Here is a 16,681-nt window from a genome sequence, read left to right as displayed (position 1 = left end):
TTGTTTTTTTTAATTTCACAAATTAATGAATAATGAAAATCGAAAATGTCTTGAGTCAATAAGTATTCAACCCCGTTGTTATGACACTGAATTGAGCTCAGGTGCATCCAATTTCCTTTGATCATTCTTGAGATGTCTCCACAACTTGATTGGAGTCCACCTGTGGCCAATTCAATTGATTGGACATGATTTAGAAAGATACACACCTTTCTATATATGGTCCCACAGTTGACAGTGCATGTCAGAGCAGAAACTTGACTACGGAATCCAAGGAACTGTCCGTAGAACTCCGAGATAGAATTGTGAGGAGGCATAGATCTGGGGAAGGGTATAAAATAATTTCTAGTTTTGAAAGCTCCCAAGAGCACAGTGAGCTCCATCATTAGGAAATGGAAAGAATATAGAACAACCCAGACTCTTACTGGAGCTGGCCGTCTGACCAAACTGAGCAACCGGGCAAGAAGGACCTTGGTCAGGGAGGTGACCAAGAACCCAACGACCACTCTGACAGACCTACAGAGTTCCTTAGCTGAGATGGGAGAACTTTCCGGAAGGACAACAGTCTCCGCAGCACTTCACAAATCTCGGCTTGATGGGAGAGTGGCTCGACAGAAGCCACTCCTGAGAAAAAGGAACATGACAGCATGCCTGTTGTTTGCAAAAAGGCATGTGAAATATTCTGAGAGCACGAGGCAAACGATTCTGTGGTCTGATGAGACAAAACTTGAACTCTTTGGCCTGAATGCAAAGCGGTACGTCTGGCGGAAACCGAGCACAGCTCATTACCCATCTAACACCATCCCTACCGTGAAGCATTGTGGTGGCAGCATCATGCTATTGGGATGCTTTAATGAGGCAGGGACTGGGAGACTTGCAAGGATAGAAGGAACAATGAATGGAGCGAAATACAGACAAATCCTTGAGGAGAACCTGTTTGAGAGCACAAACGACCTTCGACTGCAACAAAGATTTATGTTCCAACAGGATAATGATCCCAAGCATACAGTCAAAGAGACACTGGAATGGCTTCAGAAAATAAAATGAAAGTCCTTGAGTGGCTGAATCAAAGCCCAGACTTGAATCCCATTGAGAATCTGTGGAAAGACTTGAAGATTGCTGTTCACTGACACTCCTCATCCAACTTGACAGAACTTGAGCAAATCTGGAGCAAATCTTGAGCAAATCTTGAGCAAATCTTGAGCAAAAAGGAAGAATGGGAGAAAATCCTCCAAATTCAAATGTGCAAAGCTGATACAAGCATAGTATAGCCAAGAAGACTCAAAATTGTAATCGCTGTCAAAGGCGCTTCAACAAATCATTGATTCAGGGGGTTGAATCCTGATGTAAATTACATATTTCTGCACTTCATTTTCAATAAATCAGTAAGAATTTCTAAAAACATGTTTTCACTTTGTCATTGTGGGGTATTTTGTGTAGCTCAGTGCCAAAAAATTTAAATTTAAGCCATTTGAAATTCAGGCTGTAACACAACAAAATGTGAAAACATCATGAGGTGTGAATACTTTCTGAAGGCACTGTACCTGGTGGGTTTGCAGATGGGAAGCTCGTGAAGTTGTTAGATAACGGTGGAACTGTGCTGATGCCAGATCTGTTCTTTACACAAGAAGAGGGCATACAAGAATTGTGCTCCTCACCATCTATCTATCAAAAATCCATTCTAGACTCATTGTCCGTGGTGATGATACAGATGTCCTTGTAATTATACTGCATTACTACAGTAGAGATGTGCTGGTTCATGAAACCTACATGCATACTGGTCATTCAAGAAAGATGGTCACACATCAATGCCTGCCCACACCATATCAGGAGAGTTGGGTTAGGAAGAGTGCATCAGTGTCTGCCAGCAGTTCACAAGTTAACAGGTTGTGATACAACTAATGCAGTTTTCAAGATCGGAAGGCATACTGTCTTCATGAAGCTCATGGTCCATGTCGACTCTGTCCACATGCTATTGGAGTTTGGAAGATCAGCATCTCTGTCCAATTCACTCAACCCAGCTCAATTGCTTGTGTTGCTCTTGTATGGGAAGAAGGTGACAACTGCAGCACTCTTGACAAACTCCGATATGTATTGTCGTCAACAACGGATCAGACAAGAGCCTCACTACAACCAATCAAAGATGTGTTTAATCAGCACATCTTGAGGGCAATGTTCTAAACATCAATATGGTTCCAAAATCATGTAGTTGATCCAACCCTCCATAATCCTGCAGGACACAAGTGAAAGAGGGGAAGACGGTTGACTCGAGCTCAAGATGTCCAAGAAAGAGTGTGCCCCCATTCAACTGAGGAACATCACCCATCTGTACTGCATTGCCAAGCTCTGCAATCTACCAATAAATTGTCTGTGTATGATGGCTGCTTTGTCTTGCATTGAATCATGTTCATGTGCATGATGTGTAAACAAGGCATCAGAAACTCCATTCGACAAAGATGAGGTGATCGTGATTAATAATGTATCATACATCTCTTGACATCTCTGCTAAGGCCTTAGTTATTTTATAACTTGGTTTACGGATCCGCCGACGGTATATTTGCCAAAATGAAATATAAATATAAAACACATTTTTAGCCTTCTATATTTATACATTTTCCACCGAAGGTGCAAAAGTTTCAAAACCCGAAATGTAAACGTCGGCATTTATTTTCAAATATAATTTCGTGCGCGCGCGTCAAAATGCCGAGTCACCTTTAACCGAGCTGCGCAGTAGAGCTGCGCAGTCGTCTTCGGTCATGGCATCTGAGCAGTGGCCTGCGTGGTTCAGATTGACTGTTGTTTCTGGGGCGAAAGTGATTGTTTTGTTGTTTTTGGGTTTTTTTTCTATACCTTGTCGAGGCTCGTGTGAGAGCGAACACACAACACACATCATGGGGGACATGAGACAAGAGAGGAGGGAGTGGGAAGGACAAAACAGTGGGGAACAGAGACATTATGAGATCTGGGGAAGGGAGAGGGATGTGACGGGGAACATGGGGAATAGAAGATGGACATTACAGGGACTTTCAGGAAGGAAAGCAGGGAATTTGAAGGAGGTGGACTTGGGTAGATTATCAGGGGTAGAAAAGATTGAGGATTTGGATGGGGGATGATAAGAGGTGGTGGTGAACAGCTGTTTTGAAGGCCTGGCGGGAAGAATGGGAATGAATAGAGAGAGGGAGGTAATTCCAAAAGGCGGGAAAAAAGAGGAATGAAAGAATGAAGGTGAGCAGTGATTCGTGATTTTGGTAGTTTTACCAGAAGGGTGTTGTTCGCAGACCTTGAGCGCCCTGCGGAAGTGGTGGGGACAAGTCGCAGAGAGAGCGGGGGGGGGGGGGGCGAGGCTGGAGAGGAGATGGTAGAAGACAGAAAGACCACCGACCAACCTGCGATAAATGAGTAAGAGGCCCAAAGACTCAGCCTCATCACGGAGATACCAATGATCCTAAAAGCCTTGATTTCCACAGCATGAAGTCGAGCTAGGTGTGAGGCAGGAGCACTTCCCCAGAGAGAAGAGGAGTACTCTATCAGACTGTGGATGAAAGCTTTGGAAGTGGTTAGAAGCTCAGGTGTGCCAAGGATGGACTTTGCATGATGTAGGATGCCCAGTCGGCGACTGGCTTTGGAGGGCAGTTTGAAGATTAGGCTTTCCCAGGAAAGATCATGGCAGATAGTGAGGCCCAAAAGCTTGAATGAAAGGACTTCTTCAAGGGGATTGTTGAGAAAGTAGATGGGGAAGTTTTCCAGACAGTCCTTTTGGAGAGACATAGTGAGTGAGTGTGTAAAATTTGTCAGGATTGAAAGGCAAGTTCCAAAGAGTTGACCAGCTTGTGATTTTATCCAGGTCTGCAGAGAGTGAAGAGGCTGCTGTCTGCTGATCAGAGGGATAAGAGATGGTATGGCAGAGGGTGGAGTCATTAGCAAAGAGATAGAGGATTTTCCAGAGAGTCAGTGAGATTATTGATGAATTTTAGGAATAAGATGGGGCCGAGAACACTGCCTTGGGGTACTGCAATCTTGACAGAAAAAAAGAGATGAAAGGGGGTTCTGTTGAGAGCCATAAGTTGGCTATGAGAGGGGAGGAAGTCAGTAATCCAAGAGCTGAGTTGGCCTTGGGCAGACAGTTTGGCGAGCAAGGCGGGATGCCTGCTACTGACTTTATATTCAGCCAGCCAAGCCGCTTGGCAATTATCATGAAGAAAAATGTCTCGAGCGACATTGTTCGACCAAGATCTATTCACATTTAAAAAAGAAACAAAACACCCAACACACTTTCCATCTAAACTAATTAACCTCCCCAATGTCAAAAAATTGTCAATTTTAATGAGCCCATGCCAGCCATTTTACCTTGGAGATACTTTTCTTTCACAGATTTAAAACTGTCCTCATATAACGATGTATTGATTGTATCGATCAGTGTAGTATTATTGGAGAAAATTGATGAAAACAATTCATAAATCCAGGATGGCCACCAAGTCTTTCAACAGATTTGGTTCATTTCATGATATGCATGAGATTTGATGACTTGTAATAATTCTGTGAAGTTTCAGGTTTATCCATATAAAATAGGATTGACAACATTTGGCAGAAAGAAAATAATAATCTCAACAAGAACAATAAGCTTCCGGCTTACAGCTTGGAGGCCTGATGAAATAGATTGTGGGTTGATTATAAGGAAGTATTCAAAATATGTACAAATGAATGTAGTTGTCTTATAAGAAACTAATTTTTGGATTTCATCAGGTTGTCCATCTGCATTATCTCGCCATTGCAAAGTGAACTATTTAGGTGTTCTTTGGGTGGCATATTAATATTGTTAGATACAGTAGATGTTGATCAACACCAGAGGCCAAACCAAATTGGATTTCAGGTCAAAAGGCCAATAGTTGGAACCGTTATTGTACTGTGAAGGCTAATAGAAGGAATTTGTGCATCTATGTCCATCCTGAGTTGTGGTGCCAAAAACTGCACAGAATATTCTAGATGTGGCCTCACTAAATTTCTGTAGAATGTTAACACCACCTCTTTTGATTTATAAATGATCCCCCTCCAAATACAACCGAAAACCCTATTTGCTTTACCTATAGCTGCCTGGCACTGTGCTGCCTGCTTGAACCTCCCATATCTATTACCACCCCCAGATCCTTCTATATGACACGCTCCAAAATTACCCCTTGCATCCTGTAATCTCTATTTTCATTGTTCTTTCCCATCCCCAACACCTTAACTTGCTCAGGTGAAATTGCATCTGCCAATCTTTTGTCCAATCTATGCAAGCATCAATACTTTCCTGAATCTGATCACCACCAGATCTTGATTCCTGGATTTACACAACTCCTCAGGATATCAAATAAAGGAAAGCTGCTGCATGGAGAGCTTGCTAAAATGACTTTCCAGAACATGGAAACTTAGCGACACTCAATCTCTGTGTATCAAGAACCAACTGTACATGGAAACAGTTAAGTCAATCGTGCTTTATGGAAGTGAAGCATGGACCCTCACGATGACCCATGAGAAGGGATTTCATGGATGCTAAACTTGACTTCTTCATTCAGTCTTGTATAATATCCATTGGTCTGGACATATGGAAAATAAAGAGCTCTATCGCTCTCTTCCAAGGCTGTCGGTTAAACTTAGGGATGTCTCACGTTTTCTGAACACTGCCAAACATAGAAACGAAGGAGACCAGCTCTCAACTAAATCAACATGTTGAAGAAGGATATGGGCCTGGAGACAGAGGAACAACACACAGCAATGTTTGATCAAGAGGAATGTAAGCTGAGGATAAATGTCACCCAAGTTCAGCCTGAGAACAGACTTGAGTAAAAGAAGAGATATGTAAGACATAAGTGAAAAATTAGCAAAAAAAAAAAAGATAGCGAAAAATTTTTTATCCTCCATTCTCATCTATGCTCTGATCTCACTCCCTTTGCTCTCGTAACCTTCAATCATACCCAAACACACACAATCTTCCAACTACCAGTTCATCTCCCAAAATCCAGGTTTTCCACTCAACTCAACTCCTTTGTTTCCCTTTTCTCCCATTTGTGGAATTGTCTTCTTGAGGCAGATGAGTCACACTTTCCTCCCGGGCTTGAAGGTTATGTTGCACAACCATCTTATGTTATTCTACATCCCGACTCACGATCCTTTCTGCATTTCCACACTTTCTCGTTTCCTGTTTGTTCATTCCCTTGCATATTTGTGCCTAACCGTGGCTCCACTTGCCCACTGTCACAGCATGTTGCCTTTTTATCCTCTGTCACCTCACTCTTCCATAAGCATAGATTTTGCATACAACAAAAATAAATAAACTAAATAAACAAATAAACAAACAAAAGCCACTCTGATGCACCAAAAGCATTTTGCTCTTTCCAAATAAACAATTCATTGATAAAATAATACGATAAATCAATACTAATATTACCTGTGCATTGATACCTTATTCCAATGTCAGCAGTTAGGCAGAAATAAAACAAATAGACATACAATACTGTACTTACCTGCAATTAAATCAATTTTCACGTTTATCATGCTTGTATTTTCTGGTGACTGAAACAAAATTTTGGTACACAATAAATTTTTGAGCAAAATAAAAATAATATATTGATCTTAAAGTACAGTCATTAAAATGAAAACGTTTGCACATCTCTCAGTTGTTCTTAAATCATGAACATTCACCAAATAAAATGCACATAATCATAAAAAAATGTCACCTTCACCAAGTAGCTTGCTAATACGAGTGTCATCCCAAAAATTGTTATCAAAATTGCAACTTTTTCACGAAAAGGTCTTGGTGATTGCGAAATTACATGTATACCACCACATTATTTACTTGTATGCCTGGTAAATAGCAAGTTTCTCACACTATTTTATTTTGTTTCAGGAATTTAAATAATGGCATCTAGTACCAAAGAGGTGAGTGCACAAGAAAGCATCAGTAAAAAAAACCCCCAAAACTCCTTGTGATGTAATGCTATTATCATACATCATAATGATGTAGTATGCTGTTACATTGGAAATCTTCAGTTTCCAGTGATGCACAAGAAAAATGCACAAGAAATCCAGGAAGAACCTTTTGGAGGCGTAAAAAAAAAACCCACCAAGCTTGGGGCTTTGCATGTGCTGAATAAGGTTAACAGCCATATCTGATGTATTGAGGACACTTCAGAAGGAAGGCTTCTGTACTGGGATTAAAAAAGTTAGTTGACAGCTTGATAAAGTACATTGGAATGCGATGAAGATTCTGCAGAATAATGTGACGTGAATAAAGTTTGTCAATGGTACTACGTCTTAGATGGAAGTGGGGAAACGTAACTATTGGGATGACCCTTGTTGGTAGGAAAATATCCTCATTGTAGTGGTTTGGAAGTCTAATCCAGGTTATCCCCAACACAATAAAATGGCAATATTTAGCAATTATCATTCTGGGTTAGTGCAAGTAGGGGATTCAGCAACATAAAACATGCTGTCTTCAGAAAGAATCTGTACCCAATTTTAAAAACGTTTTGAATTTGAATCCACCTCTGGAACTGCGATATGTACGATAACAAATAAAGAAAAACTGCATGTACCATACAATAATGAATGAAGCATGGGACATGAAAACAGCAGCCCAGACTCTTCAAAGAATTTCTTGCAGTATCTAGAAACAGTGGACTGTGGGCAGTCCCCATTTTCTGTTCCTTGATGCCCTACCTCGAGGTAGGGCATGAAAACTTCACATTATACTGAAAATATTGTTCTTGACAAAAAAAGAATGCTCACCCTTGCAGAATTTTCATGTTTACAAGAATTTTGAGGACATTTGTGACCATTTTCAAAAGGAAAAGTGACGAAGCTCTAATCCTGACCAAATGGAGCAGTTTTGTCAATGGAGAGCCCATCTTCTCCAATCAGCACCATCATTTTGTAGTTGGCCACATTGACCAATCAAAATACTGTCTCACAATACTTGCTTTTGAGCACTCGACTCACTTAGTTGCATCGGAGTGTACAAATCTCTGACAATGTTCATTTGAATACAATTGTTGTAGTACTATATCAAGCCGAGGTACTCCAAAGCCCAAAATATATGATGGAGGAGTGCAGTGTTTATTAAGAGACTTGTGCTAAGATTAGGTGTCTTTCACAATACAATGACCTAGATGCAGTGGAAAATGGATGAAAATGCTAATCTATAGGTTATTCTCATTGAGGCTGAACTTGTTTCTGCAAGGTCTATCAATGGGATTATCAGTGGTCATCACTACAATAGGAGCATGCAAGCAAACAGACTGATGTATGAGGCACTGCAACAACTTCGCATTGAGAGCTATCTCCAATCTCTTCCAGAGGAGAAGTAAGAGGAGAACCAGCATCTTATTTTAGACTTTCACATCACCTTCACTTGGCATGGTAAGATCTTGCTACAAGGAAGGAATTTTGACAAATAGCAATCTCATATGATGACTTCATCACTTCAAGAAGCAGCAACAAGAGCTTCAACTTCTATAGCTCTTACATCAAAATCATAGATGTTCTGCTGCTTTTCCAGAGAGCCATGCAAGAGGGCAATTGGGATCTCTATCTTTCATGTGTACGAGAAATACTTCCATAGCAGTCATTTTGCATATGCCTACCAAAATTATGCATGGTACATGCCCATCTATTGGCTTGCGATGAAAGATTTTCCAGTGACCCAGAAGTGCACCAGCATCACACAGATGGTGACTTTGTAGTGCAGTGCAGTGAGAATTACTTTGCAGAAGTCACCTGTAATCTAACCAGAGAGCAAATGGAAAATTAAAAGTGGGATGATCGGTTTCACCAACAAAAAAGGAACATTGAACCGATGGATATCCATACACCATAAGAGGGCTACCATCACTAATATATGTGTAGCAATAGCAGGAAAGGGCCAAACGATGAGCAAACATGCAAATCTGCAACCAGGTAGAAATAAATGTTACCAACATGACAATTCAGCCATCAAAGAGGTCATCTGCAATATGGTCAACCCATTTGAATATGAGCAAGAGCAACTTGTTCAGATCTCTTCAGTTGTTGCCATGTGAGGTTTCTTTAGATTTAGACATGGCCAGAATCATTGGGGAAAATGTGTTCTGTCAGTTTGTCCAGGAGAGGCTACAGCAAGGGAATGTTGATCTATTTTCCAAGATTACAAAGTTAAAGTTCACTAGCATGTGAAAAACTGACTGCAATTGGTGGGAAAAGGTCACCCTTAAAATACAGAAATATCCCGGCTCGGTTAGTTAACATCGGAAGGGCTCAGAATCTTGATCTTTAAGTCATGATGACATACTGTTTGGATCCATTGCCACTGCTGTTTTCTACCAGACAAGGCCGTGTTGTTAAGACAAATAAAGCCAACCTCTTTCATGCGCTGGAACCTCTTTGTGAAAGCCCAACCACATAAATACTACAAGGAAGTGTCTTCATCATAGATGGCATGGTCATGATCCAGCAGCTGGATCTGAGGAAATCACAAGGCTCTCTGTACGTTTGTGAACCTCAGACTTCTTTCATCACCTTATGTCTATGACAAAGTCATTTTCCTTATGTACTTTGTTATAGATAAAGTCCTTTGTCTTATATGTCCTTTGTCATAGACAAAGTCCTTTGCCTGAGATGTCTTGCCATAGACAAACACCCAGATATTTTAATCATAAATGTAGAGTGAGTAATATGAGTGATTCAAAACATATCAAAGTGTATGAACAACCTATTCCTCAACAGTGGAAGAAGTTTCTGGTATGTAGCGTCAATGAGGAAGAGCTTGAGTATTTGAGGCCTGGAAGTCATACAAGGAAAGAGAACTGCATGGGGTGACCAGTCTTTCTGTACCCATAGTGGATACCCATATGTATTTGCACACAGCCAATGTGGTAAGGGACAGTTCATGTGTTCTGGTCTAGAGCCCTGACACAGATGTTTTCATCATTGGGATTTCAGTCTTCACTGGTTCAAATAAATACTATGCCAGGTGTTGCTCTATAACAATTTTATACTATGCCAGGTGTTGCTCTAAAAATACTATGACAATTTTAGAAACGACAATGTCCACTTTTTGGCCTATGTTGACATTTTGGCCAATGTTGACCTCAAAAATACTTGTTCATTGAATTCAGTTACCTGATATGCAAATCCTCTTCAAATTTCAAGTCAATGGGTTGAAAATTGAGGAATTTAGAAATTCCACCAAAGTTGTTGATCTTTGGCTGATGTTGACCTTTTGGCTGATGTCAACCTCAAAAATAATTGGTGGAGGTATTCAGTAACCTGATATGCAAATCCTCTTCAAATTTCAAGTCAATGGGATGAAAATTGAGGATTTTAGAAATTCCATCTCAGTTGTTGACCTATGGCCTGTGTTGACATTTTTGTCAATGTTGACCTTAAAAATAATTGACTGGTTGAATTCAGGTCAGGTCAGGTATGGGAGCATGCTCTGGAGCAGCGAGTCACTGCGTCCACTTTCCGGTGGTACTCCAGGGGAATCAGTCTGGCCATCCCCCCCTCCCCCAGGCAGTTGCCTGGCCCATTCCCATCTGCCTGAGATGCCGATCAACCTGTTTCAAGCACGAGGGCATGTGGTCAGCCCATTGCCTCCTTCGTTCATGAGACTCCTTCGCTGAGAGAATCTGGTGAGCAGGATCAGCATTAGGAAAATGAACCACATGTCCATACAGCCGCAGCTGACACTCAGACTATACAGGTAACAAATCTCATCTGAGTCACTCTCAGCAACCGCTCGCTGGATACAAAGTCCGACCAGTGATAACCAAGGATTCTCCAAAGAGACCTGGTACCAAATTAGTTAAGACTTCGTCTTAGATCCCTGGTCAGCATCCAAGTCTCACATCCAGAGAGCAAGACTGAAAGCAACAAGAACCTCAAAACTTGGACTTTCATCCACCTGCACAGGTACCGACAGTGCCACACCCCATGATCCAGTGAATCCATAACTACCCAAGCCAAACCCAGATGTCTGCTGACCTCAAGCTCATAGCCAGCGGAGACATGAATATCACTGCCAAGGAAAGTGAATCTCTCTGTGACCTCAACATCCTCACCACAAAAAGGCACAGACAGGACAGCAGCATCCAAGATGTTATTGAAAGCCTGGATCTTAGTTTTCTCCCAGGAAACCCATAATCCCAGTGGCTCCGACTCATGCTTAAGCACCTCAAAGGCCCACAAAAGGATATCCAGAGTCTCCGCAAACGTGACTGCATCATCTGCGAAATCAAAGTCAGAGATCTTGACATTCCCAAACGATGCACCGCAGCTTGATCTCTCAGACATCCTCCCCAAAATCCAGTCCATACAAGTGCTGAAAAGTGAGGGGGCCAGTACACACCCCTGACGAACTCTGGTAACAACTGGAAATAAGTCAGGGATGGAACCACCACACCTCATAGCACTCTGAGTACCAGAGTATAGTTCAGACATCAGATTGATCTGTTTTGGTAGCACCCCACAAAGACCGAGAATCTTCCAGAGGGCATCCCGATTCATTCAATCAAACGCTTTGCAGAGAGCAACATAGACTGCAAGCAGCCCTGCCAAAACAATCATCTGCGTTCGGTGAAGACCCGAAGGGCAAGGATACGGTCAATCGTTGACCTCTTTGGTGTAAATCCTGACTACCCTGGGTGCTGGTGCTCAAACAGATGGTGGCGAACCCCATCAAGCATTATCTGAGCAAAGACTTTGCCTCGCTCTGAAAGCAGCGTCACCCGTCCGTAGTTGTTGCAGTCCTGGCGGTCACCCTTCCCTTTCCAGAGGGGGACAACAAGGCCCCTCTTCCAGTCAGTTGGGATGATGCCTGTGTTCCAGGCAGAGCACAAAACTGCATGCAATGACCTGTACAGCATTTCCACCAGCCTTGAGAAGTTCAGCATGGATGCCACAGATCCCAGGAGATTTACCCCATTTCAACCGGTTCACCGCAGCCTGTGTTTCGACAAGCGAAGGTGGAACATATTTGATTGGAGGATCAGCAATAGGGAGAGAAACACCCCTGATATCAAACACGAGAGCCGGTGGATCAGCATGGTTCAGCCGCTCAAAGTAACCGGCCCTTCACTTTGCACTGCTCTGTTAAGAGCCCACCACCCTCTGCTCCAACTGTAGTACACCGAGGGACGGACCTGGATGAACGCAATGTGCGAATTCCCCTGCAACCAGGACGAGAATCACCTTACCACAGGTGATGCTCTAACCCCTCACAGTTGCCCTCACACGTAGGCCTCCTTGTCCACCCTTAGCACACATGCAGTTTTATGCCTCAACTCCCCGAACAGCTCAGCTCTGCCAGTAAGACTGGCCCTGCGACTCTGGACAATGATATCCAGTGTCCCTTGTGAGACAAAATTCTTCTTTGCCCAATGGTAAGTTCCAAGACATCCACTGACAACATCAAGGATGGTGGATTGAAGGCACTCCACAACTCTTCAGGATTCCCCAAAGCACCCAGACCCCCCAAATCCACACTCAGCCTGTTTGCAAACTCCTCAGCTACACCCACATCCTTGTGCTTGCCAACATCCAGCATAGGTTGGGATGGTACCATTCTCCCAGATTTAAGCTGCAACTTCAAAATTGCCACCACAATCCTGTTGTCGGTATTGAGGAACTGAGCACTCTGGTAGACCCTGCAGTTCTGGATCATCTTCCAGTGACCATCAATGAGAACATGGTTAATCTCCTTCCCCACGCCACCAGCATTGGAATAACAAGTCCAGCGATGAGCCTGTGGGCGCTGAAAACGTGAACCAGCCACCCGAAGTCCATCACTTCTTGCAAAGTCAAGGAACTTAGTGCTATTCTGGTTCACAGTTCCAGACCCATGGGGACCAACACGTCTCATAACCCTCCCTATCAGTTCCAGTCAATGAGAAGAGTATCTCGCCTGGGGCACTGATCAACCACAGACTCAAGCGTGGCAGAGAATGCGTCCTTCACGGAGAGATCACTCGCCTCAGTCAGAGCATATACAGAGACGAGGGAAACGACACCCAACTTGTGAAGAATCCTTCATCTCGTAATACGCTCGTTGACCGGTGTTACCTCAATTATCATTGGAGTCAGCTTATTAGACACAGCTACAGCAATGACTTGGACATGGTAACCATCAGGGCTACCAGACCAATCGTGGGTGTAACCACCCATCATGATCTCATCACTATCTGGTCTCCCAACCTCAGAGAGTGCTGCAATACCGATATTCAAACGCTTGAGCTCAGATGATAACAGAGACCAGTGATCATCCTCTCTTTCGGATAGAATATTCCAGACATCCACCTGAAGCAACCACCTTAGGTTAACCAAAGGAAACCACCGTCTGGTGGACGACACCTCAGCACCACCCTGACACATTACTGCAATCTGACCCGGGAAGGCTACGCCATGGTTTTCCTCCCATCATCAAAGAATGGGGGTCCCGAAGGCTTTGCCCCAATCCCGTCATCAAATGAGCTGCTCTGTGAAGGGCAGCTGCACAGGAGGTAATCCCACGGAGTGAGTTTTCAGATTTCTTTCTATTTTTGTGTTTTGCGGAGTGAAGGGTTTTATGGTAGCCGGAGTGCAAATCCTGCCACCAACCTCCTAAAAAAAAAGTAACCCAACTGCAGGAGGACGTCCACAGACACAGTTGGGCACTGCATATGGACGGCCGTTGGTTCACAAGGAGCTCCTCCATCCTTTGACAGGTTTTGGTTTAAACCTGCTTGGTGTCCATTCTCACACACCTTCGTCACACACCCTCCTCACCAGGTAACCAAGAGGGGAAGACAGTTGAGTCACCGACAACCCGACCATGAAACAGGTTAGTACAGGTTTACATGGTACCTGCAGGAAGTCACAGACCTAATCTGACCTGACCTGACCTGACATGGTGAAGACCGGCTTTAAAGTTAAAGGGATCCTACATGGTATGCAGCCACAGCCTGGCCAACCATTCCTTATCAACAATTTAATTGGAGTGGATGCTTGAGTACTTAAGCCACTTGATGAGCTCTCTATAGTTGAGAGCAGAACCGTGCTACGTCCTTCTGAGCGAAACTTTCACGAACTGAGGATGCTTTTGTCACGCTATGCCATGTCATTTTGAGTGACTGGTTCCTGCACAATCACCCTGGGCGAGCGGTTCGTGCTCCGTCACCCTGGGCGAGCGGTTCGTGCTCCGTCACCCTGGGCGAGCGGTTCGTGCTCCGTCAACCTGGGCGAGCGGTTCGTGCTCCGTCAACCTGGGCGAGCGGTTCGTGCTCCGTCAACTTGGGCGAGCGGTTCGTGCTCCGTCACCCTGGGCGAGCGGTTCGTGCTCCGTCACCCTGGGCGAGCGGTTCGTGCTCCGTCACCCTGGGCGAGCGGTTCGTGCTCCGTCACCCTGGGCGAGCGGTTCGTGCTCAGTCACCCTGGGCGAGCGGTTCGTGCTCAGTCACCCTGGGCGAGCGGTTCGTGCTCAGTCACCCTGGGCGAGCGGTTCGTGCTCCGTCACCCTGGGCGAGCGGTTCGTGCTCCGTCACCCTGGGCGAGCGGTTCGTGCTCCGTCACCCTGGGCGAGCGGTTCGTGCTCCGTCACCCTGGGCGAGCGGTTCGTGCTCAGTCACCCTGGGCGAGCGGTTCGTGCTCCGTCACCCTGGGCGAGCGGTTCGTGCTCCGTCACCCTGGGCGAGCGGTTCATGCTCCGTCACCCTGGGCGAGCGGTTCGTGCTCCGTCACCCTGGGCGAGCGGTTCGTCGGAGGTCGGAGGTGAAGAATGGGCGGAGCCCCGGCCTCGGTTGAGAGTTCAAGAGGTGGCTCGCCCAGCCCAATAAAAGGGTGGAGCTCAAGCGAGTTCGTGGACAAGCAGTCGCCGGGCGAGGAGAGCCAGTCGGACAGAAGCAGTCGCCGGGCGAGGAGAGCCAGTCGGACAGAAGCAGTCGACAGGCGAGGAGAGCCAGTCGAGCAGAAGCGGTCGGAGAAGTCGAGTCGCAGTGTGTGGCGAAGCTGTAGAAGCGAGAGAACGAGTGGTCGTCGCGGAGAAGCAGCCAGTTGTGGAGAGTCGCCGGCGCGGGGAGGAGAGCCAGTCGGAGGCACTTGGGACGACAGTCGACGGGACAACGGCGGAGCTTCGTGGTCCGGGCGAACGGCCCTGAAGGCGGTCGAGCGACGTCACTGAGGTGGTGGACGGGTCACAAAGAGCATCAACTCAAAGAGCAAGGACCCGTTCACTCCTCCGAAAGCATCGCCGGCCAGGCCCGACCAAAGGCCGCGATGAAAGCCGGACCACCGAGGAGTACCAAGCAGCCGCTCAAGCCGCTCGCACAGCTGCTTAAGCCGCTCGGCCGCTCAAGCGACTGGCGCGTTGCGACACGAGGGCCAGGCAGAGACACCACGGGTCACAGACCTGAAGGCCTTCGAGCCGTCACCAGGAGCGGCCCGGTAACCTGCCCGGCCTCTCCCAAGCCTTCGGTCATCCAGGCTCCGGGTTCGAATAAAGACTCACGGGCCCGTTTCTTTTCTGGGTTTTTGTATGAAAGTCTGTTCTGTGGCGCCTTGTCTTTGTAAGAGAAATGATGGTTAAGTGCATGCCTGTACATAAATGAATATACATCGGCTGTAGGCTTTTCTCATGTCATGTACCATTCCCCTATTGATTGCTTGTTAAATAAATGCCCCATTGCTTGAATGTAAACCTGCTCGTTGCGTCCATTCCTCCCATTGACTTCCACAGCACGCTCGGGAAATTAGCAGGCTGTTAAAGCCAATAAAAGTGGTCATTTGGTCCGACGGACCTTGGTGATCTCCGCTCAGGTCACGCACGGTGCAGGCACAGCTTACGGCTCGCCCCGCTCAAGGTCCGTTGAGGTATAAATTCGTGGTACTTCTGTCTGCGTGGATAATTAGGTATATCGAGATTCGGCGATTAACTTTAAACCGCGTGGACAGAATATTGGCAATTTATGGTGCGTTTAGGCACCCGTAGCAGGTTTCCGGAGTTGTCCAGAAGCTATGACTGAATTCCGGTTTTCGGCGGACGTGCGACTGCAGTTGGACCGTAAGCGGTCGTGCGTGGATGTCGAACTGGCGGAATTCGTAACAATATATTATATATATATATATATATATATATATATATATATATATATATATATATATATATATATATATATATATATATATATATATTACTAAAACTCTCATGTTGTATGTATGCATGTATGTTCCCAAAAATAGAGCCAAAACGGTACAAGATAGCGCAAAAACTTTAGGGCCACATTACTCACCATTCGCCTGTGGTGTGCAGTATCAAGTTTCGTTCAAATCCGGCAACAAAAAAATTATTAAAAAATCAATTCCTGATTCAGTCAAGTACTCTTCGGGAGAATTTGATCAATGCAAACAACCTCAGCGGTATAGTTCGCTGGAGCTATCTTTTTTTTTTCTTGAAATGATTTATTAAAAAAACTCTCAAGCATTCAGTATAGACAAAGAACGATTTATTTTTAAGCATAAAATAAACATCGCCATTTTGATCTCATATTTCTATGTTCATTTATAAATAAAATTGTGTTTATAAGATTACGTACAATAATTTCTTCGACTTTCTTTTCTCCGTTTTTTTCACATTGACACGCAATATCAAATTTCGTTCAAATTGGACAACGAGAAAAATTATTAAAAAACAATTCCCGAT

General features: G+C 44.6%; 1 protein-coding gene across 10 annotated transcripts in view; it reads right to left on the bottom strand.

Annotated features, from left to right (window-relative positions):
- LOC147024721 (sister chromatid cohesion protein PDS5 homolog A-like) overlaps positions 1–16,681 on the bottom strand; it is a 197,904-nt gene that overhangs the window by 85,745 nt on the left and 95,478 nt on the right. For all 10 annotated transcript variants that reach the window (XR_015059167.1, XR_015059166.1, XM_085884895.1 and 7 more), the window contains one exon: positions 6,501–6,549. Coding sequence is in view for 8 of the 10 variants with exons in the window: in XM_085884895.1 (XP_085741021.1) it covers positions 6,501–6,549 (49 nt within the window). In the remaining 2 variants the exon portion in view is untranslated. The remainder of the gene's footprint in view (positions 1–6,500; positions 6,550–16,681) is intronic.

This window comes from Eptatretus burgeri, chromosome 6, assembly GCF_056783735.1.
Source record: "Eptatretus burgeri isolate ZD-2024b chromosome 6, Ebu_testis_v1, whole genome shotgun sequence".
Lineage (NCBI taxonomy): Eukaryota > Metazoa > Chordata > Myxini > Myxiniformes > Myxinidae > Eptatretus > Eptatretus burgeri.
The sequence above is the reverse complement of the archived record's forward strand: the minus strand, read 5'-3'. Positions and strand labels throughout refer to the sequence as shown.